Below are 26,642 nucleotides of genomic sequence, written 5' to 3'. Positions count from 1 at the left end.
TAAAAGTAATAAATATAAATATATTAATTAAGAAAATACAGATAACATGTCTTTAAATAAAATAAAATGAAAAATTCTCGTTGCCAATTATTCTAATGATTCTAATCTGTCAAGTCGAGGAATCACAGTATATCCCAAATTTTGTCCTAGTACTTGCTGTACAGAAATCAATAAAACCAATGGTGAATTGGATATTTGGGGATGGAGCTGGGTTCACCACGTATGTCAAGGACAAAGATCATGTTCTGCACGGTTTCCAAGGCTTCAAAATGTCGCTGCCAACAGTGTCCAAGTTGTATAGTACATTATCTTGTTGTAACTGTACTGTTAACTCCACGTGTTCATGACACTAGCTGTTTTGTTCACAGAGAATGTTATACATGACTGATAGCATTGCCATTGTTTTGAAGAGAGAGAGAGAGAGAGAGAGAGAGTGAGAGTGGGAGAGATGGCTAATCACAATTTGGTTATAGATGCATGGATTAAAGAAGCTGAAGAGGCTCTAAAGCTGGTGGAAGGTTTAGAGAACACAATCAAGAACAGGAACCCAGAGCATTTCAGCCTCAGACGCACTGCAAAATCAAAGCTTTTGGAGCTTGGTGTGAAGCTTGATCGCTTAGAATCACTGCTTCACAACCCACCCTCCAAACCCAACTTGTACGTTCTCACTCTCTCTTCCCTTCCTAGCTCAATTCCACATTTATTTGTTGTTGTCTCAAATGGGTTTGTGTGCAATGATATTTGCATTGCTCCTAGTGTGAAAATGCGTTTTGATCATTCTGTGTTACTATGGATTTGTCATTCAAAGTTCTTATAGTTAGATTTTCACCCCCCTAGAATGCTTTGTTTTTATCATAGTATTTAGGACTGATTTTTCTAAATTTTATGTGGCATTATAATGACTATATATGATATTTTCTCTTTTCCTTCAAGAGCTCATCACTTAATTATTAATTTCTTGGTTGAATTACTAATTTGATGCTCCAACTGTTGGGTAAAGTTCAATTTGGCCAATCAACTATTTATTGTGTCAATTTAGTCTTTTTATTTTCAAAATCAAGTCTATCTGATAATTGAGTCTCCTTTCCATTTAAATTTATAATAAAACTAGCAGTTGAAAATTGAAATTGACTTGATCATACTTTTCATAATAACCTTTTAACATGTCTCACTTAGCGTATCAGTTAATTTCTTTGAAATTTAAACGGAGAGGAAATCCGAGGATGAAAGTGATATGATTTTGAAAGCTAAGGGACTAAATTGAATTGACACAATCAATAGTTGGAGGACTAACTTGACATAATTAATAACCCAATAGATGGAGGACCAAAATAGTAATTTAACATTTTTTTTTTTGAGATGATAATTACTTTTTTCTTAATGTCTCTAGTCATTTGTCTTTTATTTTGACAAGTGCAATAAAAAAGGCTTATATCCTGAACTTGTTGAATTATGTGATTCAGAATTTCAGAGTATACAAAGTAAATTCTTATAGAAGAATATGTTTAGCAATGCCATTCTAAAGATGCCACCTCAATTAGGAATGCTATCCTAATCTTGGCCTCAACCTCTAGGGTATTTTGTGGATCCAAGATGAATCTCACCCTTTTCCTTGAATCCTGTATGATGTACAAGAAACAAGAACATCCCAGATTTTTATAGGTGGGGACACCTTTTAATGATCACAGATGTTTGGTCCATTGGAGGTCCATTGGGTGTATAGACTACATAAATGGAGGTAACCCATTAAACCCTCCTATTACTCCCAACATATGTAGGATTGACCGTGATGAACATGTCCGGGGAATTCATATAATTAATTTGCACATGATCATTCATTGCAGAGTTGTGAGCTGATAAACACAATTAATTTAATGGACTAAAAGAAATTAATAAACTAGCATATGTGAGGGCTAATCAGTGAGTCCTCCCTCAAATGGCATTTCCTCATCTCATAAGTGTGGGCAGAGGGAGAGGTTGTGGGCAAACAATATATGAAGGCTTATATACCTTTTGGATTTGGCTTTTTGCCTTTTGAGAGTTGTCTAATAAGCATGTACATAATGTGTTTTCCACCTTAGATTCCCATGGTGTGTTTGAGTGTGTGGTCTATTACATTCTTTGTATATGTTATATGCTTAATCATGAGTTTACTGAAAATGTAGCAAGTATTACTAAAAATAAGAACAAGTGTTATTTAAATGATACATTGTATTAGTACTGAATCTGCTGCTGCAAGTAATCTGTTCCTGCAGTGCATTTACAGAACTGATGAAGAATTGAAATTCCGATGGAAAATGCTATCAGATATTCAGCTAAGAACAAGAGAAGTGGCTCTTAGTCTCTATGCGTTTCCCTCCCCAAACAGGTATGGTACCTCTAATGTCCTTATTCTTAATGAACGCTATCCAAGCCAATAAATTGGCAATATTTCCTTTTTGACTCTCTGAGTAGTGCATTTAAGCAGGCAGATCTCTGAATGCATGTTGATGATATGATTAATTTTCATCTTGCCACTTTTTTTAATCATTTTTTTTTTATTTAAAGAAAAAAAAATGCTTCAATCAAATTCTTTCACCGTCACCTACTATATTACTAATAATAGCACCCAAGTGAAAAACTGGCTTGATGAGTAGTTAGCTTGTAAATTGTCCGTAAAAGGTTGGGGACAAATTCTTCCCATTTCTTCTCACTAATGGAAAAATGCAATCTTAGGAGAAGTTAATTCCTTCCATCTCTCCTACTGAAGTATTTTAACAAGAGAAATAATGCTACTTATCACTCTCCAAACGACTATTGACAACCTTTTTGAGTCCAAACTTATGGCTCATCTATTTTTATCCATATAAGACTGAAATTTTGTATAGTTACACTTTACAGAGTTAAATTCAGGTATGAATTGCTATAATAGTTCATAAAAAATTACTAAATCGTAATAAATATAGAAAGATGAGCAACAATGCATACTGGTAAGAGGCAAAGAGGGTGTATTTGGCAAGTCCAAAAAAAGCCAGGTTTTTGTGTGTTTTGAGCATATTTTGATGGGGCCCCACAGCTCACCAAAAAAAAAAAAAATTTCTCCCTCCTTTTATATAGTACTCTCAGAAAATAAGCAATTCTCACACTTAATGATTGAACTTAATAAGCCAAAAAAGGAAAAAGAGAAAGAAATTGCAACGGGAATCCAACTAAAAAAGAGATGTATGTTGGTAGTCGGGTGATGTTAATAGAAGACCATCTGATGGTTTGTTCCAATCTCTGCAATAAAAACTAGTCTGTTATTCCAATCTCTTTAAGATCTTACAATTAACTCTGGTTCTTGAAAAGGAAACACTGTACTGTAGGTCCATAATTCTTACAGATCCATCTTCACGTTCTGCCTAAGCTTGTACGGTCCATTTTAATTGATTTTAATTTGGATTTACATTAACATAGCCTTCTTAAAATGATTCTACCTAAGTTACGTGCATCAGTATATAAATTGTTATCTGACACGCTAATAGTGAAAATATGAAAATGTTAAAACTAAACTGCAATCTAACCTTTAATCTTTGACTTTTATAAATTATAAACTTAATAAAACCATTGATAACTTAAAATATGTCAATCTAACCTGACTAGTGCATATCATCATTCAAGAAGAGAAACATTGAAGGATTTACAATGGTAAAACAAAAGGGAATAAGTGACACTTTCTTAGTGAAATACTACATATAAAACATATATATCAAGTATCTCTGTTATTAAGTGTGAACTAAGTCCATCCTGCCCTTTATATTCCCACACATAACTATTTTCATTATGAAGAACATTACTAAATTGATTATTGGAAACTTGCATACTGCTGCATATTCTTCATAGAGTTAGTACTTTATTTGTATTAGGATAGCTAGGGAGAATAGAATATGAAAGCAGACAGAATAAGCTTCATTATTTTGGTGCAAAAATCATCTAGTATATTGATCTTGCCTGATAGAATATTTTTAATTTCCGTGAATTTAGTATTTGCATCTTTACTTTTGGTTCAGGTCAGGAGGCTTACCTGCTGCAGATGCAGATGCCAAAGAAAACAGCACAGCAATCAAGAGTTGTTGCCAAGGTACAATTTTAACATTACAGAGTACTTTTCATGTGACAATTGTGGTTGATTGCGAGCTATCTGAAAATGAAATGGTTTTGTGTTGTTGAAGGCCAATCCTAATTATCATTGCAGTACTCTACGTCAGTTCTTTCTGCCAAAATGTTTCTCTGCATTTTTCAAAAAATATCTTCTGAAGAACTGCCTGTTCTCAATTGTGTCTGCTATTGCCACAAACTTTAATGATTTGCAGTACCCCACCACTATATTTCAACCTAACTTCTTGTTTCAGTTCATTAGAGACTGAATGGTGGTTTATGAAAATTTTGAAGCCCTTTTTTCTTTTATAAGTCTTATATAGCTAGGTTAATCTCACCTGTGGAAGACAATAATCTCTGGTCATGCTAAACACCCTTAATATTGGGTAAAGTGGGAAAAATTCTTGTGGGCTTTCCCCACTGGGGAAAATGAAAAGTGAAAATCAGCATTGAATTTACGCATGCTATGCAGCACTACAAAAACACTGAGATAACCAATACAGGCCAACATTCCCATGACTCATAGAGACCAACTAGTGACTTAATTCCACTCTAGTAGCTATCAGATTTCACTGCATAAGGTCATTGTACCTAGTGCACAAAACTCTCACTTTTGTGGGGTTTGGGAGAAATGATTGGTAGGCAGCCTTACCCCCAGTTTTTATTTTTTATTTTTTTACTGCATAAGGTCATCTTATTAATGACATGAGGTCGATAATTTTCAGTTTATCACCCCTTTATTAAGCATAGTTGGCCCTTCAGTGCATTTAGATGAACATAAAAATTTGGCTATGGGCTAAAACATTGGGCTTGGTAGATGCTATTGCCCTTGACTTGTGTTGTTTTGGTATTTAGTATTCAGTTTTCCATACCAATATTTGTTGATGGAGCAGTTCAAAATTTAGAAGTTATGTGCTTTCTGCCTTGATAATTCTCATCTTAGAGGCACAGCATATACACATGCACAAAAATTGTACATGATGCAGACCCTCCCCAATGGTTCTTTTCAGAGTAACTGTCTATCTCTTAATCATTGTTCTCTAAAGTTTTGATGCTGTAATGCAGATCAAATGAAAGTTTCTTCCTCTGAAGAAGATTCAGAGCTTCTGGAACCACTTTTTGTAAGTTTTCTAAATACTATATGAGCTACTTTTGTTAAATTTGAGCTCATTAAGCTCCAGACAGTTCACTCACTGCAAATTTTCATTTTCTTCTGTCTCATGAAAGTCAGATGATGCAACCCAAAGCCATTCACAGGTACGCTTTTCGAATTAGACTGGACTATTCACCATATTTGTTATTGTTCTTTCTGATAACTGTTTTTCCATTTCCGTAAAACAGTTTGGTTCTTATAGACCAATGAGTCTGCTTTGGAAGGCTTGCTGGACAATCATGGTTTTTTTGCTAGTGGCTGCACTGCTGTTCATCTTTGTTCTCCTCCGTGCAGTTTTATTATCTATGTAGTCAGCCTAATGTTTTGGTGTTGGGTGGATTTTTCCATAATTTTGAAGCAGCATATATTTATTGTTTTTTTCTTTTTCTTTTTGGGGGTTAAAAAGGTGAAGTCATTAGCAATTTATTAATTATATATTTGTTCAAATTTTGGCATTGTGTAACAGCCAAAGCCTCTTTTGAAGCATCAAATGTATGGTTAAAATTACATAAGCAATATAGGTCAGAGAGTTGTATGGGATTGATTGTTACTTACATTCCATTTGTTTTAGTGGAAAATGTTTTTATGAGGAAAATTGTTTTTAGTGTTTGGTTACTATCCAAAAAATAATCCCGATATGCGATAACATTTTATGCTGTTTAGCATTTTGGCTTACACGAAGAAGTCATTAATATTTCATGTAGGCACAGTAGCTATAGAGATGATGGTGGTGGTGGTGGCGGCGATGGCGTAGCAGTGGCGGTGGTGGTGGTGTTGGGTTGGTGTTAGTGGCACTATGGGGATTGGGGAGAAAGGATAGGCTGTGAAGCCTAATTTGTAAAGTGGAATAAATTAGGCAATGAAACCCATTGCGTGAAGTAATTGGGCTCGCTAGGAGGCCCATTTTGAGTTTTAACGGGAAGTGTAGAAGGTGGGCTTGTTAGGTGGCCCATTGTATATGATGAAGATGAGTATTGGGATTGCTTAGATCTTGCACTTGCTCGGCTCGATTTCTCATTATATGTATAATGTACTGTACTTGATACATAAACAAAAAATGGTATTCGATTTTATGAAACATTGAAATTTATTCTTCTGGTTTTGACCCTATCACAATTTAGTTAATAAATTTTTAATTACCACATTTGACTCCTTAAAATTTGGAATAAAATGAAATTGCTATGGTTTCGTCTTAATTATCATATTTTGCATTTTATGGACAAAGATTCCATTACATCTTAACCTTTTGTTTGGATTAAAACTGCTACAATTGACCAATTGAGACCCTAAAGATTGGATTAAAATTAAATTGTTAAGGGATATTTGGATTTCAAAACCCTAATAATTTCATTTTAATCTAAATCTTAGGAGATTAATTTTACCAACTAAAAATTTATGAACTAAATTGTAAAAAAGCCACAGTAATGGGAGTTAAATTATTTTAGGTTTAGATTGTTGAGAGTGTTGGCAAATTCTAGTGCCAAAAATATATCAAATTTGGGTTGTGCTCAATCAAATTGTGTTGGGGTTGAGTCTGGATTAGATGCTACTCAAAGATGATCAATTAATGATCTTTTGCTACATATCTTTTGCACCATAATGAATTTTTAAGTGGACTTGTTTCGTTAGAATGTGGACATTTGGGACTTAAAAAATATTCATTCACCCTAACTTGGATTTGAAATGCACAAGATATGGTCAGTTGAATTAAGCATATAGAAAAATCACATTTCACTTGCTTTGTTGTTCAATTGAATGAAGTTTTCAAGTTTGAATTTTGCCAGAAAAATGGTTCTTGCTTAGTTTTAACCCTATTTAATTAGTGCACCTACATAAAGAACCTTATGCATGAAAATTAGTGGGGAGAAATGTTGTCATGCCAAAGCTAAAAGGTTTAAATTTTGAAGCCTTCTTCTTGAGCATAGATAGAGAAATTTTCCTTGTACTTTGTTTAAAAAAAAAAAAAAAAAAAAAAAAAACCCTTGTATATGCCTGTACTCTTGAGTTTCAAACCTAAATTGAAACCACAGACTTTGTTCCAATGATCTGTTATTGCCAATATTTGAGTTTCTTGGGGTGCTAGAAGTTTTGGTTAACGAAGAAGATTCACTTAAAGAAAGTTTTAGAGGTTTTAGGGCTACTATGGTAGGAAGACAATCGAGGCATTTGCAAAATTTACAATAAAAGTCCAGCTATGCAAAGTTTTTATGACTAGACTATTTGTAAATTGTAATTGCTTTTTAGCCTTTTACTGTAGTGAATTTTCTAATTGAATTGTACCCCTAAAGTTATATTTCATTGAAGAGGTTACATTAAAGAGTCTAACTATACAAAGGTTTTGTGAGGAGACTATTTGTAATTGTTCCTATAGTGAATTTTCAAATAGAATCAGATCCCTAAAGTGATTTTCCATTAAAGAGTTTTTATTTATTTATTTATTAGTTTTCCACTTCGTTACCAAATTTATGTTTTTATTTTATCAAAATATACTATTGGTCTCAAAAGATTACTAAGTGAGCTCTTTTAGTCCTTCAAATTTCAAATGAGTGTTATTGGTACTTGGAGTTTGAAAAGTGAGTGCTAATGTTCCTTTTGTTAATTGCCGTCACTCTCAATGTTTACATAGCTAACTAAATAATGACGTGTCATATTTTTAAGTGAAATGAAGATTTTTTATTTAAAAAATTACAAAACCGATTTTTACATGTTGGAAACCTATGATCTAATATCTCACCCGTTTCATAACGGGCCATCCCAAATTAAATCTTCAAATCTTTATGTTGAGTTTCAAAAAAATCACAATGTTGTACTAAGGCCCAAAACAATGCAAATGATTGAAACCTAGGAAAGTAAAGCATTTGGGCTTCCAATAAATAAAAAAAGGAAAAAAGAAAGAGGAGAGGTACAAACCCATTTAGGGTTCATAAGGAGGGACCCAAATCCATAAATGGGCAAGTTTCAGACCCTATGAAACAAAGAAGAAGAAAAAGCCCAGCCTAGCCATCAAAGGCCATAAAATCACTAGAGAACTTGGGAAAAGAACTGGGCTAGGATAACTGGGAATTCCCAGGTGCTCGGGATCCCTGGGACATGCAGTAAAGTCAGGTTGGGATTAAGACAGTTCAAGAGGGCATGCTAAGAAACGCAAAGAACAAGAACATATATGTCCCTATCAACCACCTAATGATGCAGAAAAGGGATCAGAGGGCTTGGAAACCAACAATTCATGAATAAGGGGTTGGTACCTCGGGGAACCCAAGAAGGAGAACCATGAAGGAAGGTGGTTGGGAAACTTTCAACCTAGCAGAAAGGAATTAGCCCACTTGGGAAAAATGACAAAAAAGAAAGAAGCCAAAAGGTGGATTTGAAAAAATAGAACCTAAAGCCTTCGAGAAGGAAAAAACAAAGGTCAGCCTTCTAGGATTCCCTAGAATGGGAAAGTCAGCTAGAGACTTTTGAAGAAGGAACCTTAAAAAGAAGAAGATAATTAGGAATGAGGAGTGAGAAAGGGATCAGCCACCAATGTTACTGGTACAACATTAGTTCTGGTACCTAGAGGGGGCAAATGGAGGGAATCAATGGTACCCCAAAAACCCTAGGATGGCATTATAAAAGGGGTAAGCAACCAACAATGAGGGGCATTCAACCACAGTCCATTGAAGTCGAAATACTTAAGAAAACTCTATTAGGAATTCAAAAAGAGAGGAAAAAGGGGGAAAATAGCGTTGAGGATCCTCAAACAGCCATTAGAAAACATACTTGGATTCAAGGGGATTCAAATTTCACAAGTCTTAGAGGCCTGAAGAGCCATCCAAGTCTGTAATTTTTGAACTTATTTTAACCTTGTAACACGTCCTAGTGAGCATGATGTATCATGAAAATTAAGAAAATAATGAGTATTTCACATTGTTTTAAGGACCCCTAATGTCTTTTACATTATTTTCTCTTCTTTTCTCTTCTTTATTTCGCTCTTTACTGTTTCTTGTTGTTCAATACGTATATGCTTGTTGTATGTTAGTATTTATGTGTTGTATGATTCGCACTTTGCACATCACTTGGTTCGAAATCAGCCCACTTTAGTTGTGGTGAACCAAGCCCAGTCCCTTCAAGCACAAATCATCAGGCCCAAGATCCTTATTCCTCAACTTAGGCTTGTGTGCTGTTTTTTACCCAAAAAAAGAACCCACACACTCTAATATGAGAGAGAGAGAGAGAGAGAGAGAGAGAGAGAGAGGTACATGATAATCGTGATTATTATATGGTACTTCAATTTTTTTGTGGGGGGGATCTAGTAAGCCACAATTCTAAATTGTACATGAATTCTAAATTGTACATGTATGTAAAATTCCCCTTCTTAAAATGATAAAACCCAATGTCAATAATGTACATCTCACTTTTGTTTTATTGTCATTTTAGTCAAAACCTCACAAGAGGTGGACCATAACAGTAAAAGCCATAATTCCTACCAACCTAAGGCAAAATAAGTTATGCAATATATATATATATATATATATATATTTATATATTTATTGATCACAATTTTCAGGAGGAAAGTCTTGAGAGCATATAAACTTGAGAGTTGAAACGTGGAAAATTGACTGAGGATTTTTCTCTTCTTTTTATTTTTTTGGATGATTCAATAATTTGGAGAGGAAAATTTGATTTATGAATATCTCCGACAGATACAAGGCTAGCTCTTGGTGATTGTTGGCTTCTCCTACAATAGTGAAAATGGATGAAAAGACATGGCACCAACCAAATAAAATTTTTAGCGTCTTTAGTCTGTAAGGGAATGATAACAATGCTAGATATAGTAATATATAATTCACCATTGTCTAAGCAAAATCAGCAAAGAAATCTAATATTTCTCTCTCTTCTCTCTTAGTTTTTCCCGCTATATTTTTCCATCTTTCCATCTTGCAAGATAAACATCCATTTCTCCAAATGGGATGGCTGCACTCCCTCTTCTTTCCATTGAAAAAATTGTGGTTGCGCATGCACACAGCTAAAAGGAAAAGTAATTTCCTCTCTCAACCTCTGCATTATGGACATAAGCTTTATATGTCATGTTACAAGTAATTTCATTTTCATTTTTTTGGTTTTTTCTATTCATTTTGCTTCTAAAACACCTTATTAATTACATGCATTGTTACATTATGAAATCATTTTTTTCCCTCCATGTTACTGGTCATGATCAGTGAACTAAGTTTTGAGTTGTTATCATTGTTAGTTAATGGATGAGCCCTTTATATATCCCTCTCAGACAGCATGTATAACTACAATGTCATGGAGTTTGGAGTTAGAAAGGAACTCTGAAAAGAGACATTGTCTTGAAGACCTCCCTTTGTGCCTTAATTTGGTTCAAATTATGCATATTTATTTAATTTCTATTCTGTTCTTCAGGCAAAGGGATATATAATTTGTACGAGGATGTGAAATCCTGCCCTAACAAAGATGTGCACAGCCTTTGGTCCATATTGGTGGAGTCCCCAGCACTCTCCATTCCATCTGAAAATTGAAGGATTGTAATCCAACAAATAGCAATGCAGAAGTAAGAGTTTTGTGGGTAATTACTCTACCCTATACCTATTTATCATATTTGTCACAACTTCGGTCTCTCTCCCTCGATCTCTCATTGAAGGGTTTGTTAGCTTCAAATTTTGAAGTGACTTACTTTGTCTATTTTTTTTAGTTGGTAGTTTGGCTAGCTCTTTTCCAATGTTGTAATAAGACATCTTTGAGGATGATAAATAACTAATGGGAGCTCATAGCAGCCTGAACATCTTGTTAGGGTTTGTCCATATGTTTGCAAATCCTATTGCCAAAACATATTAAATTTTAGAGTCAATGAAATTATGTTAGTGTTGAGTTTGGGTTAAAAGATGCTCAAAGAAGACAATGTTATAATATGTTTAAGTTGATAAATTAATAACATTTTTCTTATATCCTTTACACCATTATGAATTTTTGAGTAAAACTTCTTTAAGTGAAAAATAGACATTCAGGGCTTCAAAACAAACATAAATTTGACCCAATTTAGATTTGAAATGAGTAAGATATGACCACCTAAAGTTAGTACAATTGTAGTGTATAATTTTTTCTTTTTCATTACTTCTCTTAGACATATTATGGTCTATGTGACCCAAACCAATTGTAGGTCCATGTAATTGTAGAACAAGCATATTAAGTTATTAACCGTAGGTTAATCTATGGTTAGCTTAGACTTAGTTATATATTCTCTAGTTTATAAACCCTAAATTGGGTTTATTGTATAACATTAGTGCTTAATATAATATGTAGCCATCACGGGCTTTCTCACTATGGACGTAGGTTATTAGGTTGAACCACGTAAACCTTTGTGTATGCTCTCTCTTTCATGATTCTGCTCATCATTCAATTATCACACACAATCACATAACAACTTTCACAACCTTCATAGTCGTGCCTTGCATAATGGCAACACTTGTTAGAAACTCGCTTGAGCAAAGTTGCAACAAACATAAATTATTATGTCTTAAGTCCCATTATAACCATAATAGATAGTGACTAAAACAAGGGAAATATCTTATGAACAAGCCTATATAAGAAGAAATTTTGATCAAGAAGAGGTACGAGACTACTTTAATATCACAAGATTAACTCCCCTTTTCGGACTTAAGTATCGAAGCTATTGCACTGGTATCATATAACTACAGCTACGAGCATTCTCCATTTGGGTGGTTGTTCAATATGATCAATTGCTTCATTGGAAGGCTACAAGGTTTCTTTAGGAACTAGAGAACACCTTAATTACTAAAACATATTTTCCCAAAATTTCTATAGATACACGCTTATTCACGTATAATTTTGTTCCGATTGACAAGTGAAAGTGAAGTGGATTAATCACAACATTTTACCTTAAGCTGCTTAGCATGTTGTGAAAAAGTGCTAACTTGGGTTATATTTTCCCGGATTGAGATCAGGTCGTAATTGTAATGAATGGTTGAGATTAAGAGTTAAAAAAAAACAACTTTCAATCTCAATTATTAAATAAAAAAATATTTAAAAAATTAAAAAGTTGAAAATGTAAAAAATTTTTATGAAGAAATTAAATAAGGTTAATTGCATGATGCAATTGCATATCTCAATCTATATTTTTCTTTCACTCACTTTTCATGTGGCATCAAATGTTGGGGGACGTGGAAAATGTACTTAAAAGAATAATTACCCTACACCTAACACATGCCCTCAGAATTCCTGTCTGTCATCTTACACGTTGCCTTCTTTTTGTTATGAATCTTATGATTATTGCTTACACCAATGTGTTACAAGAGCTTTAGCAATGAAAGGTCATGACTAGTCGACTCATAAGCTTATGTAAGGGCCAACCAGTACTAGCTATCTGGTAACCTATCATTCAAGTGCATCTTGTAGCTCTCAAATATAGGACATTTCTCATGCATTAAAAAAAAAAAAAAAAACGTGGGAAGATTGGTATTGCCAAATCTCTCTAAGCCGCTTTTGAGCATTTGGACGTAAATCATGCTACGCAACACACCAATGATGACCTTCTTTAAGCTTGCAAACGTACAATGCGCTTTATATGATATCGATAGTGTCGGTGATCCATGAATCTGAAATTTTGAACTCACCTTGAGAAAAAAAAAATAGTGATGATAATAAAAAGAAGGGTAAAATATAGTTAACAGCGTCGAGGTTTGGATTAATGCTAGTAAGGTTTAAGACTTTTCAAAATTGACCAAATTGTCCCTAATGATGTGAGAAAGATGAGAAAAGTGAGTAAGGGTATACAGACCAAGTTGGATTTAAGGACCGGATTGGTCAATTTTAAAAAGTCTTAAATCTGGTTAGTATTAGCCTACATCTAATTAGGGTTGTTAATTGTATTTCATCCTAAAAAGAAATCAAGAAATGAACTTTTAGAAGGTAAACTCTTGGAGTTGATGTAACACCCTTAACTAAAAAGAGAGAGAGAACAGAAAAAAATGAAAAAGAAAAGGTGATACAGAGAGAGAGTGAGATAGAAAAGATGCTTCCATTATTGTTCTCTACTATTTGTCTTTGGCCAATCTACATTTCTATCAAAGAGACGTGTTGATCAGTAGTCATTGGATAAAAACTTCCCCATATATATATAGAATAAAAGCCTTCCCCAGTAACCATACACACAGCTTCCACAGCCGTTTACGGTTTAGATTTTAGAGACAGAGTAGTTTAGTTAGCTTTGCTTATATAATAATTAATGGTTTTGGTTTCGTAGATTTTGTATTGAAGTTATTGATTGAGTTTGAGTTGTGCACCCACTAGATCTGCTGAATTTTATTTTATTTTTTAAAAATAGTTTTAAAAAACTAGTCGGACCAGGTCAACCTATAAAAAATAGATTTGAGTTATGGGTCAAACCCGTTTTATTTTAGATAAAAAATTTTGGGTCCGTGTCAAGTGTTTTCCTTCGAGTTGAGATTATGTCAGTAGATCAAGTCTAATTTTACCATGTCTAGAATTTAATTTCAACTACCCTTAAACTATAAGGTTTAAAGTGAGATTTGCTAATGATTTTTTTTTTTTTTGGTAGATACGATAGTATTTCAAACCTATAAAGTTCGCTTCTTGATTATTGTTTTTTATCATCAAGTTAAGACATTAATTGGTGTTTAATGTATGTAGGGGTTGAACCTCAAATTTTTTATTCAATAATAAAAAATTTTACTAGTTGAACTAACTGAAGTCCACACTTATTTTGACTTGTGTATCAATACAAATAATATATTTAATAGCGTTAAAATTTTATATATATTACAGATTTCGTAATATGTTCAAATTGATCTTAAACTGCCACATTATATTATACTAGCATTATTAGCATTATTAGGCTCAACCTAAAATTTTAATAGCGTTAATATGAAACAAATAGACCCTCCTCCTCTTACAATAAACTACAAAATATTAATAATTTTTTAAAATGTTTGAATTTTTCATTTTCTCTCTATTTTTTTTTAAAAAAAAATTCTCTCTTTGTTAATTACTTGATTTTGAATCCCATAAATAGAACAAAAAAGGTTGTTAAGAAAGAAATATTTTATACATCAGTCGCAAACTGTTGTTGTCTCACATGCAGTTGGTGTGAACCAATCCAAATACTTGTGAATACCACATGTTGTGAGACATTAATTGATTATATACAACCATTACACAAGGTATTACATAGTGCATCACTGATGAGTAAAAGAATGTGAATTGGATTTTTCTTCCATCCTCATGCCATCACTGATCCTGTGCCCACACTTTTCACTTTCAATCACACCTTTCAGAATCATCAACTATTAACTTCATTCAATAATAATGGTAATAATGAGATTTATGTATAAATTATGGTCGGCTAGAATGTTTAGGATAAATTCAACGTAGATGTGGTGGGAAAGGTCGTAGGCCCATTCCGAAGTTGGGCCGAAGATATGAGGAGGCCCGTTCTAAAGATTGGGCTTGGCTCAAGGATGGGCAAACAATGAGATGGACCAACGTTACGACCCATTATCTCTGTCGAGGACACGAGGAGGTTCGAAGATGGACATACGTCCGAGCACCTAACTGGAGTCAGGCACAAGTTACTAAGCAATACTTTTAATGTTAGAAGGTTGGGTCCCACTTCTGATAGACGATTTAATAGTTAATAACAGTGCTATAAACCCTGATAATCACCCTAACCCCTGAATAAGTGGGTCCCACACACATGTTGAAGATTCCGTCATCATGAGGGCTCCACTAACAAGAGAGTATAAGAGGCGAAGAAGGTTATGGTGATGGGGTTTGGAAAAATTGGGGTGAGAAACACAAGAGGAATGTGAGAGCATAATCCTTGGGAACTGAGGTCTTGCCTGGAACTTAGAAAGGGAATTTTGGCCAGTAAGTTGCATCCTCGGCCAGAGACTCATAGCATAATGATGGATCAATCGAAAGGCCTAGTCCATTATTGTGACAAACTATTCCTTGGATCTCCCATTGTGGGCCAAGAACATTACTAGAGAACAAATTAATTGAGAGCTTAGGCCCATAACAGACTAAAGTCTTTGGGCCATAGCACCACAGTAGAGTTCTTACAATTTTATCAATTATTTTGTTGAGTGATTTTATTTTATTTTATTTATTTTTCATGTCATCAATCAATAATTTAAATAAATATAAAAATGGTACTAATAGTTAATATTTATTTATGTATTGATGATGTAAAAAAATCAAATCAACTCATTTCAAAAGTTATTCTAAATATCTTTAGAAAATCCTAATCTAAATAATGTATATTAGATTTCTACTTGTAAAATGATTATTGTCTCAAATGTAATTTCCTCTAGCTCCAAGAATGGGGTTTGGCTTCACATCCTGCCATATTTTTTCTTCCCATTCTTATATAGTACTATTTAAGTATTGATAATGTTTTACTTGGATTAGCCATTGTTTGGGAGGAGGGAATTAAATGGAATGAAAATAAATGAAAAGAATAAATTTAAAATATTCTTCCATTATCTTGTTTGGGAGTTTTAATAGAGGGAATGAAAAGTTTATTTCCTTGTTTTGAAGTTTAAGTGGGAGAGAATGAAATGGGTAGGAGGGAACACTCATTCATCTCTATTCCCTTAAAACCTCAAATTTTCATTCTCCTCAAAATTGGGAGGAATGGGAGGGAATGAAATCAGATTTAATGAATTTTTTACTAAAACTCCCAAAATACCCTCACATATTCAACCATTTATTTTAAAATAAGAGTCTAATAGTAATATTGTCATGAAATGAGTCCATTGCATTCCCTCTGTGTTACTCCCAAACAAGATTATTTATATTCCATTCATTTTTATTCATTTTCATTCTTTTATTTTAAAACATCCAATTAAGGTTACTTAATTCCATTCCATTCTTTTTCATTCTCTTATGATTATTCTATTCATTTTCTTATTTAGGAGGAGAGAATGGAAAGGAATAAAAAGAATAATTTTAGAATATTCTTCCCTTCCCATGTTTGGGAGTTTTAATGGAGGGAATGAAAAAATCCATTCCCTCGTTTGAGGATTTATTAAGTGGGAGAGAATGAAATGAGTAGGAGGAAACATTTATTTCTCTCTATTTTCTAAAAACCTCAAATTTTTATTCCCTTTGAAATTGGGAGGAATGAGAGAGAATGAAATTAGATTTAATGATTTTTTTACTAAAACTCCTAATATACTCCTATATATTCAACCGTTTGTTTGGGGGTTTAAGTGGGAGAGAATAGAATGAGTAGAAGAGAACACTCATTCCTCTCTATTCTCTTAAAACCTTAAATTTTCATTTCCCTTGAAATTGTGAGGAATGAGAGGAAATAAAATTAGATTTAATAAATTTTTTACTAAAACTCCCAATATACCCCTATATATTCAACCCTTTATTTTAAAATAGATGTGTAATAGTAATATTATCATAAAATAATTTCATTCAATTCTTTCTATATTACTCCCAAACAAAATTACTTACATACCATTCATTTATTTTAAAACACCTAATTAAGATTACTTAATTCCATTTTATTTCAATATTAACAAGACAAATAAAATGAGAAGCGTGAACCAAAATATTCAATAGTGAATATGTACAAACAATAATATCCTTGCATGTCCTATATAAAAAAAAAAATCCTTGCATGTTTCAATAACCTTGTAGTTTTTTTTTTTTTTTTTTTTTTTTCCTATTTTAAGAAACCAATGACCTTATAGTGAGTTGAGTATATCTTCCTACTCTCTAGTTCATTAATCAGGCCTGGCTTCCATGTATTATTGGTGTGAGATTTCTTTTTATTTTATTTTAATACTTACAAAAGATAAGAAATTTGAATAATAAATATTTTAATTGGAAACATTAAAAGGCAAGTTGAATTACAATTCACAAGACTTTTAACAGTCTGATATTTATTAATTTACAGATTTTTTTTTCATCTATTATTGAATTTTAAAGAAAATGAAAGAAAAAAATTTCATCTCTCATTTGAGTAAAGTAATGGTATGGATGTTAGTTATATAACATCTAAAGGTATGTTTCTTACACACACTATACATGCTAATTTTAAATTGAAATTGTGACTTTCTTGAGTTATTTTCACACAATAAAAAATACTATTTTTTTTTTGAAATAGTTACAACATGCAGCTAATTTTGTAACTCAAACTCTTTCCTCTTTGTACACAAACACTTTGTGCATGAACTCATGTAAATGAAGGATAAAATTTAGGAATAGTACTTTAGGTGTTATTTTTTAGGTTCTCTTCTTAAGATTTAATCATATGACTATTTAACTAAAAAATATACTTTCATCTTATAAGCAAAAATTCACATAACAAAATTTTAAAAGAAAACCTTAGGAATAGTACTATAATTGAATTAAAAAAAAAAGTGATTGGTTTTAACAGGCCATATAAAATAAAACAACCCAAGTTGTTGACTCTTTTGTCCAATCTCCAGATTTGGAGTGGCGCATTAACATTAACATTATCGTCAGCGGAAATGGAAGTAGTGGTACTTCCACTTCCACATTTCACAATTCATGCACTTTTCTTTTACAAACACTACACTACACTACACAGTAGACACTAGACAGTACACACTACACGCACATACACACATGCCAACCGCATTAACTTCCAAAAACCACTGTTAAGCGCACTCTCAATCCTCAGATACCCTCTCTCTCAAAAGGGTCATGTCCAAATTTACATTTCTTTTGATACAAACATAGTTTAGACAAAGATAGAACTAAGTTAATTGTAATTGGTACATAGAAAAAACAGAGAGGGAGAGAGAGAGAAACATATATCAGTTTGTTTGGTTTTTAAATTTGTAGTGTTTTGGGTGTCTTTTATCTATGGCTTCTTGGGTTCTTTCTCCGGGGGCTTCGGTCACTGGGACCGGAAGTGACAAGGCCGGGTTCTTGTTCTGGGGTAGGCGTTCGGTGGCTCAGGTGAAGAGTCAGAGGTTCTGGGTTCGCTCCTCTTTGGACTCTTTGGAAACCAAAGTTTCTGATATGCGTACTAATGGTAATTCTGTGTTATTATATCTGGAACTGGGAAATATCTGGTTTTTGTGCCTTTTTTGCTTTCTGGGTGTTTGGTATTTTGTTATTTGGTGATAAATTTTTTGGTTTTGATTGATGGGTTGAGTGACTTTTCACTGAATTTGAGGGAGTTTATGGTGATTTATATGTGAATTTGATAGTTATTTGAGCTAAGTTTGAGAATCGGATTTGGTTGAAGGGGAAAAGTGGGGAAGGGGGTTAGGAGGGTATATCATATGTGCTTTGAATTCTGTTGTTGAGGAAATGCTATGTGGTGAGGTTTTGTAGTAGTTAATTTGAATTGGATGTTCATTAATGGAAAAATGAAAACTTGTTTGCTAAGTAGACTTTGATCTTGGTTAGTAAATTAGTTAAATTGGAAGTATCCTCTTTCTTTTTGGATGGTTTTCAGGATTATCAATTACTTATTTCTCCACCTAAAACGTTGTCTTTCAAAGTTTACTTGAACTGTTCAGTCTCTGAAAGATTTAGGGCCTCTATTTGTGTAGGATTGAGAAGAGAATTATACTCGTACCTCAGGTCTTGTAATTGAATCCTAGGATGCATAAGTTTATATATAGTTGTGAAAATTAGTAAACCAATATATTTTTCTTCCCCTTTCATTTTCTTTTTATGACAAGCTAAACAAATTGAATAGGAAAAAGGGCTTACTACCACAGTACCACTTCATAGTTCTATATCCTAAAAATAGTGGAATGCATATGAATTTTTAATCGTTTATTTTGATTTAAGCTTCTCAATTAGGCAAATGTGTCAATGCAATAAATTAATAAAGACTGAATTCTAGTTTAATATTACCAAAAGATAAAAGTCTATATTTTTTTTATGAGCATCCAAAAGATCAAAATCTTCTGATTGCATTTACTTAGGAATTAGTGATTCTAGGTGCAGTGTTTGGACTTCAATATATTTAAATGAATGATTTACATGGCAGCTCCAAAAGGGTTGTTTCCACCAGAACCTGAACATTATCGGGGACCCAAGCTGAAAGTTGCTATTATTGGAGCTGGGCTAGCGGGCATGTCAACGGCGGTTGAACTTTTGGATCAGGGCCATGAGGTTTGGCCCATTTTATTCTATCCTCCTCAAATGCTGACAATATGTCTTCTATGTTTCCTGCAAATTTCCAATGGCTTGATCATACCACCATTCCACCATGTTTTTTTTTTTTTTGAAAATGAAGAATTAGATATAAAATCAGCATTTTGGGTTATTCTGCTAAGTTTTTTCAGCAGAAATGCACTAGAGAGTATTTTATCTTCTGTTATTTTAATGCTTTTTCATTGTGAGGATATTCTTTGCCTCTGTTTTATTTATTTTTTTGTATTTTCAGGTGGATATATACGAGTCAAGGACTTTTATTGGTGGAAAAGTGGGTTCTTTTGTTGACCGACGTGGGAACCACATTGAAATGGGACTGCATGTTTTCTTTGGTTGCTATAATAATCTTTTCCGTTTGATGAAAAAGGTGAACACAACTTGCTTGGTTGCGGTGATATGACATTCTAGCATTCGTTGCAAACTTTACACATTAGTATTATATAGCTAGAAAACACATGCAAGTATGGCATGAACCAGAGATGTGATTTGTGATTTCTGGAAAGGGGAAAAAAAAGGTCCCTGTTCTGTGATGTAATGGGCTGATTCAGATTTTTTCCTTCTCTGCACTTGACTTAGCTTATCCTCTTTTTAGAGTCAAAATCTTGTAAAATCTCCTGAATAGTAGTTATAACTATGTATTCTTTAAGAAAAAGATTCTCTATCTATGTAGTCTCTGATAGTTTTCTAATTTTAATTGAACCTAGGTGGGTGCAGATAAAAATCTACTTGTGAAGGACCATACTCACACTTTTGTAAACAAAGATGGTCAAATTGGTGGTATGATTCTATGCTTGATCTTAAATAAAGTTTTACTTAATAATAAATAAGCTTAATAGTTTCATTATATATATATATATATATATATCTTTGCAAATTGCTTTTGGCAATGCTGAATGTTGTATTTGTGTATCATTTATACTCAGAAATATGTTGCTAATACTTTGGTTTTCTACTTCAGAACTTGATTTTCGATTTCTAGTTGGAGCTCCATTACATGGAATTCGTGCATTTTTAACTACAAATCAGCTTAAGGTAGTGCTTACTATGCCATTGCCACTGCCTTCGTCACCCCATATTTTCATGCCATGACCATCTATTATCATTCAAAGATGTGCTTTCAATTCTTAGTGATGCAAAATATCTCAGTTTTAGTTGGTTAAACTTAATTTGACAGTTTGTGGATCATTGAAAAGGAAAAAAAAAGTGGTTAAATGTGGATTTTATCTTACTGAAAAATCTCCTTTTGCAGTGCTTACATTGTTGCTGAAGTTTCTTGCTTCTTTGGAATTTGTCACTGATCTATTTTCTTTCACATATTGTAAAAGTGCAGACTTATGATAAAGCAAGAAATGCTGTGGCTCTTGCTCTAAGTCCAGTTGTGAGGGCTCTTGTTGATCCAGATGGTGCAATGAGGGATATACGGAATTTGGATAGTGTAAGAGATGTTTTATTGTCTAATATTTTTGGGCTCCTTTCCTTATTCTGATCTATTAGAATAGTTGCCTTTTTTTTTGGGTTACAAAGGGAAAACCCTAGTCCCAGAAACTACATACCATCAATAGGACACACCTGGGGAGCAGTAATTTCTGCAAAACTTGACTAGTAGCACTCTCTGGAGGAGATCTGAAGACAAAAATCCCAGGAGGGAATTTTCAGTTTTCATGGAGACTTCTAACTTTTCTGTTCACCTCCACCTTTCTATGTTATTTTTCTGTTTGTCCTTGGATTTTTTTTGTGTGTGTATGGGTTTTGGGGGGGGGGGGTTGGGTTGGGGTTGGGGATGGGGATGGGGGGAAGTGTTATTACATGGTCTTTGGCTATAGTTTGATTGAAATGTAAATGTACTTTTTTGGCTCTATCTTTTTTATTCTCAGGCTTTTTTGTATGTACTTGTATTTTTTTTACGTGATTCTATCATTTGAACATTTCATTTTTTTTCTTACAGATTAGCTTCTCTGATTGGTTCTTGTCCAAAGGTGGCACACGTACGAGTATTCAGAGAATGTGGGATCCTGTTGCCTATGCCCTTGGGTTTATTGATTGTGATAATATGAGTGCTCGTTGCATGCTCACTATATTCTCATTGTTTGCCACTAAGACGGAGGCTTCACTTCTACGCATGCTCAAGGGTTCTCCGGATGTTTACTTGAGTGGTCCCATCAGAAAATATATCACAGACAAAGGGGGAAGGTATTATTTTTGGAATATGAGAACTTTAGATGAATGGAATAGTGATTCATTATTTAATGTATTCTCCTATATTCATTTGTTGCTCCTCTGCTAGAACAGGTTCCATCTTAGGTGGGGTTGTAGAGAGATACTCTATGATAAATCAGCTGATGGAGACACGTATGTCACAGGACTTGCTATGTCTAAGGTGATTAGTCAATCATCTGTGTATTAATCTATCACTATACCTGCTGACTTGCTTCCAAGTCCAGCACAACTCTGGGATTTTTAACTGTTACATGGCGTTGTGGACTTTAGGATTCTTCTTTTAAGTGTTAATGCCTACCATTTGTTATTCATCTCAGGCTACTAGTAAGAAAACTGTGAAAGCTGATGCTTATGTTGCAGGTTTGTGGTTTGTTCTTCCTCTGTGTCTGTTTATAATTATAAATTTATTTAGTTCAGGCGAGTATTCTCTAAGCCTGGGACTGTTCTTTTGGCAGCATGTGATGTCCCTGGAATCAAAAGATTACTTCCAACTCAGTGGAGGGAATTGGACTTTTTCAATAATATTTATGAGCTAGTTGGAGTTCCTGTTGTCACAGTACAACTAAGATACAACGGTTGGGTCACAGAATTACAGGATCTAGAACGGTCAAGGTAATTATCTCATCCATATGATGTTATTGGCATGGAGAAGTGGGATGCCATTGCTATGAGGAACAAAGAAAATCTGCTTCTGTTACACTTCTGAAAGCCTAAGACCTTTTGCTTTATTTCATTGTGAAATGTTACCTTCTGACTGGTAGGCAATTGAGGCAAGCTGCGGGGTTAGATAACCTTCTTTATAGTCCAGATGCAGATTTCTCTTGCTTTGCCGACTTAGCACTAACATCTCCCGAAGACTACTACATTGAGGGACAAGGTTCATTGCTCCAGTAAGGAAAATGTTCTTATCATTATCATTTGAGCCTCATATTCTGGCAATATTTATTACATTGTGGCAATATTGATCTGCCAACATGTGTTTCCAGTCAATAGGATAGCTATGACTTGTGATTCTTACCGGAAGGCTTTTATTTATTTGTAGTTTGCTGTGTATTAATCCTTCTTTTAGGTTTGCTTTGTGCTGGTTGTTGTGGATGCCTATTCATTCTTTGCGACCAACATAGTAAACATTTTGTGTGCTGATTTTGACCCTTCTACCTCTATCACTATCAACAAATTTGCTACCACAACTAGTGTATATTACATTGATCTCAGGATTCTCTGCTCTTGCAATTTGTATTTTGCATTCTTCCCTCCATGTAGATTCACTTCTAGACCTAGACTTTTACCTCAACCACTGAATTAAGCTTTGTTTTTTGTGTTTGTTATAAGATGGAGTTTGGTAGCTTATGACTTAGAATCCTTTTCTTTTCCCACTTTAAAAGAACTTACTGGTAAATCTTTCTGTTTGCTGTTTTGTATTATCATTTGTCATATCCTTCACTATCTTTTGTCTTTCTAGATGCCAAGGTATATGCAAAGCTGTAAAACCACTGGTATTATCTGTTTTGAATGTAACTTTTACCTCTGTTTTAGGTTTCACCTTTTCTTTTCAAGGATAATGGGAAATGAATACGAGGGAAAATAAATGTATATTAAAAAGAAAAGAAGCTTTTGTAACAGGTAATAGATGACATGAATTTTCCTAAACCAAAAAAAGAGGGTAACATAGGACTTGGAGCACTACCAAACTGTCCCACAAGTATATGCATTGTTTTACTTTCATACTATTTGATGTTTTCATTCAAGTGGCTTGGGCATGTACTGCAATGATCTCAATGTATTATTGTTATTTTTTTTTTCCAATATTATAATGCTAATATCACTCATACTTACATAAGTTAATACAAATATCTTGACCTCAGTGATTGGCTAAATATTACCTAGCAGTAAGGATATGAAACTTTTCAATCCCTGATGTTAAGTTGTAAAACCCTACTGCAAACATCCAATTTGGAATGAATATTCTCTTCTCATGTTTTTATGTCTCCATTAATATTTTCTTTTGTATTCACCTACTTAGTCAAAAAAGTGTTTTCTGTCTTGCAGGTGTGTTCTGACACCAGGGGATCCTTACATGCCCTTGCCAAATGAGGAAATCATAGCAAGAGTGGCAAAACAGGTAAAAACTACTCTTGTTTATCAAATAACCTCAATTGCATTCAAAGGAAACCAAAGTTATTGCTTTCAGTTTCATTTGTTCTTTCTCCAGTCCAGTTGTCATGTTATGGAATTTATTTCATGGTTATAAACAATTTAGTGGAAAAGAAAGAAATGGATGCAACTTCAGTACAATGGAGGTTCAAAATAGATCCCCTAGAGAGAACTGACCTCTGAAATTTAGGTTATCCAAAAGATCTGAATATGGAAAATGAAAAAGCAGCCATCTAATCGATAAGTGTTTGCAAGAGCCGGAGTTTGAACTTGTTTTCTGGAAGGTCAAGATGCTAAAAAAAAGGTTTTAGTATTTCTCTTCCACCTTAGAATAAGGTAGAAAATCCCAGATAACATGTCACTCTACTTCTTTGCATTCCAAATTGAATAGGCGACTAGATCCTCCTTGCAACAGAGTAGGAGTAGAAAATGATAAACTATCTGTCCAGTGTTCTTATGCATGTTTTAGGAAATTTCTTATGATATTGATTAACTTCAGAAAACTGTTGGAAATAAATTTTTTACCATTTTCCATGGGGAAAAAAAAAGAAAGTAGGAAGTTAATTTATCTTTATGCTTAAGTATCTCATATCTTAATTTAAAAATTTAGGCTATGTTCTACTTCATAGATTGCATCTCTGTTTTGAAGAAGCTTCTACTTAGAAGATACACATATGCACGCACATTGTGGTGTTGGCTTCATAGAGCTCTGTTCTCAATTGAATTAAAACAGCGCTGTCTTTGTTATCAGGTTTTGGCTTTATTCCCATCATCTCAAGGTTTAGAAGTAACTTGGTCATCTGTTGTCAAAATTGGGCAATCTCTATACCGGGAGGCACCTGGTAAAGATCCATTTAGACCTGATCAAAAGACACCAGTAAAAAATTTCTTCCTCGCTGGCTCTTATACAAAACAGGTAACTTCACTGCCCCGAATCTCTCACATGATACTTGGTTGTAACATGCATACAACTGTTGAACATTTATTCAGAAAAAAAAAAAAAAGGAAAAAGGAAAAACTGTTGGAACACTTTTGCCAGAGATTCCTTCTGAAAAGGTTATGATAGAGGATATAATGATACCTATTAAAAAAATGATATAGGATATAATGATATGGTCATTCAAAATAGTGTTGTTAATCTACTATATCTCTAAATTAACATATATGAGAACTTTTGTAGTACCTAAATTTTTGAATATGTTCCAAGGCTCAAAATATGATCTACCAAAATAAATAAGTAAAATCAGCCCTTTTAGAGACTAATATTCCCTGTTTTCTGCAAATGTGGCTAGACATTGTTGGTGGGTCATTGGTTCTGACAATGTCTTACATGACATTTCACTTGTTAATATTATGAGCAGGTCTGTAATATTTTCTGGACAAACCTAATGGCTAATGGGCTGCAGGTGGCTGCACCTTGTTACAAAATAACCACTTTCCCTCTTATCACCCATGTCTGGATGCACAAATTTGAGCATGAGAGAGAGAGAGAGAGAGAGAGAGAGAGATGGCTTGTAACATGTTCTGCTAAAAATGGTTGGGGGACTCAGTTATTTTCAGCAGGAACAAGGGAGTTTCTGTTGGAAAGAAGGGACATAATAAGTTACCTTTCTTGTCTATTTGGCTAAGATGAGTATAGTATCTTTAGTTGGCTAGTGGTTCAAACAATGTCATATGACAGCTTCGTTATTTTTGCAATAACAGATAACAAATATTTATTTGAGTAAATTCTTGAAATTTAAGTTGTTAGCTGATGAGCCCTTGCTAATCTGCATGAAATCCATATTCCATGAGGCAGATGAATGTCACTAAAGAAACATTATTAAAGAAACCAGTATTAAGTCTAAATGGTTATATGTTGTACAGGATTACATAGACAGCATGGAGGGGGCAACTTTGTCTGGCAGGCAAGCTTCTGCATTTATATGTGATGCCGGGGAAGAGTTGGTGGCATTGCGGAAGAAACTTGCAGCCATTGAATCTCAAGAAAACACGAAAGCTGCCAACGTTACTGATGAGCTAAGTCTAGTCTAATACATTGTCATTTATTATTCGGGCACTAAGAAACCACCTCAAATTGTTGAGGGCAGGTGGTGGCTACACAGGAGTAAGTTTGTTCAATTTGTATGTAACACAACGAAATTGTATAAAGAATGAAATAATAATTACAAGAGAACCATGAAATCAATCTCATCCATCTGTGTTTATACGATCTTGTCAACAATGATTTACAATGCGCACTTTAGTTATGCTCAATTAGAAAGAGGGCTGCTGGTAGGGAGTTTTGACATCCAAGGATTTTTTATGTTTCATTGGTTTATCCCTTGATAAAAACACTTTATGTTTCAAAAAAGTGATAATATTTAAGTAGTGTAAGGCTAAGCTCTTGCTCATTGATGCCAAAAAACAAAAAGCTCAATAAAAACATTTGCCAAGGGGTTATGTATTTTTTTTTTGATAAACACCAAGGGGTTATGTATTGACAGTATTGTTGCCAAAAAAGAAAGGTTTAGCTCAAATGGTACCTCCTTGTAAGAGCAGTGAAGACGGAGATCATGGATTCAACACCAGCCCTATGTGTGTATAACTAACTTACTAATATAGGGGAATCTGCTACTTCCTCGACCTCCACATGTTGATGCAGTAATGTACTCCTTTATTTTGGCTTTTTGGTTACAAACTTAAATCATTACTGTGATAATCTATACACAATTAATGGTGGGAATCTGCTAATATAAAGTAGGAAACTTGTAAAAGATCTTAATTTGAAAACATGTGAAGTTGCAAAGTTAAAGGAGTTTATACAGTA

At 33.8% G+C, this 26,642-nt stretch overlaps 2 protein-coding genes across 4 annotated transcripts; both read left to right on the top strand.

Annotated features, from left to right (window-relative positions):
- The first annotated feature begins 201 nt into the window (after positions 1-201).
- Positions 202-6,241, top strand: LOC115979663. 3 transcript variants are annotated; one of them, XM_031101723.1, is made up of 6 exons: positions 202-657; positions 2,267-2,368; positions 4,029-4,099; positions 5,182-5,237; positions 5,344-5,373; positions 5,458-6,241. In XM_031101723.1, exons 1-6 carry the CDS (start codon positions 449-451, stop codon positions 5,578-5,580), a joined length of 591 nt encoding a protein of 196 aa, XP_030957583.1. In that variant the 5' UTR covers positions 202-448; the 3' UTR covers positions 5,581-6,241. The 3 variants fall into 3 exon arrangements, with proteins under 3 accessions (XP_030957583.1, XP_030957585.1, XP_030957584.1); XM_031101725.1 differs by having other exon boundaries at positions 5,348-5,373; positions 5,458-5,571; XM_031101724.1 differs by having other exon boundaries at positions 5,348-5,551.
- An 11,556-nt stretch (positions 6,242-17,797) lies between these two features.
- Positions 17,798-26,042, top strand: LOC115980038 (zeta-carotene desaturase, chloroplastic/chromoplastic-like). The gene is made up of 14 exons (XM_031102235.1): positions 17,798-18,323; positions 19,296-19,420; positions 19,695-19,829; positions 20,167-20,239; positions 20,421-20,494; positions 20,793-20,897; positions 21,408-21,652; positions 21,752-21,839; positions 21,997-22,039; positions 22,135-22,291; positions 22,441-22,569; positions 23,729-23,801; positions 24,585-24,749; positions 25,700-26,042. Exons 1-14 carry the CDS (start codon positions 18,152-18,154, stop codon positions 25,865-25,867), a joined length of 1,752 nt encoding a protein of 583 aa, XP_030958095.1. The 5' UTR covers positions 17,798-18,151; the 3' UTR covers positions 25,868-26,042.
- The last annotated feature ends 600 nt before the right edge of the window (positions 26,043-26,642 follow it).

Source organism: Quercus lobata, chromosome 3 (genome assembly GCF_001633185.2).
Source record: "Quercus lobata isolate SW786 chromosome 3, ValleyOak3.0 Primary Assembly, whole genome shotgun sequence".
In the NCBI taxonomy this organism is placed as follows: domain Eukaryota; kingdom Viridiplantae; phylum Streptophyta; class Magnoliopsida; order Fagales; family Fagaceae; genus Quercus; species Quercus lobata.
This window is presented reverse-complemented; position numbering and strand designations above follow the sequence as displayed.

Coding starts and splice junctions, on each gene's coding strand:
- LOC115979663 (XM_031101723.1), top strand. CDS start 449: ATGGCTAATCACAATTTGGTTATAGATGCATGGATTAAAGAAGCTGAA. Junction 658..2,266: donor CCACCCTCCAAACCCAACTT/GTACGTTCTCAC, acceptor GTGCATTTACAG/AACTGATGAAGAATTGAAAT. Junction 2,369..4,028: donor GCGTTTCCCTCCCCAAACAG/GTATGGTACCTC, acceptor CTTTTGGTTCAG/GTCAGGAGGCTTACCTGCTG.
- LOC115980038 (XM_031102235.1), top strand. CDS start 18,152: ATGGCTTCTTGGGTTCTTTCTCCGGGGGCTTCGGTCACTGGGACCGGA. Junction 22,040..22,134: donor AGCTGATGCTTATGTTGCAG/GTTTGTGGTTTG, acceptor TTCTTTTGGCAG/CATGTGATGTCCCTGGAATC. Junction 22,292..22,440: donor CAGGATCTAGAACGGTCAAG/GTAATTATCTCA, acceptor TCTGACTGGTAG/GCAATTGAGGCAAGCTGCGG.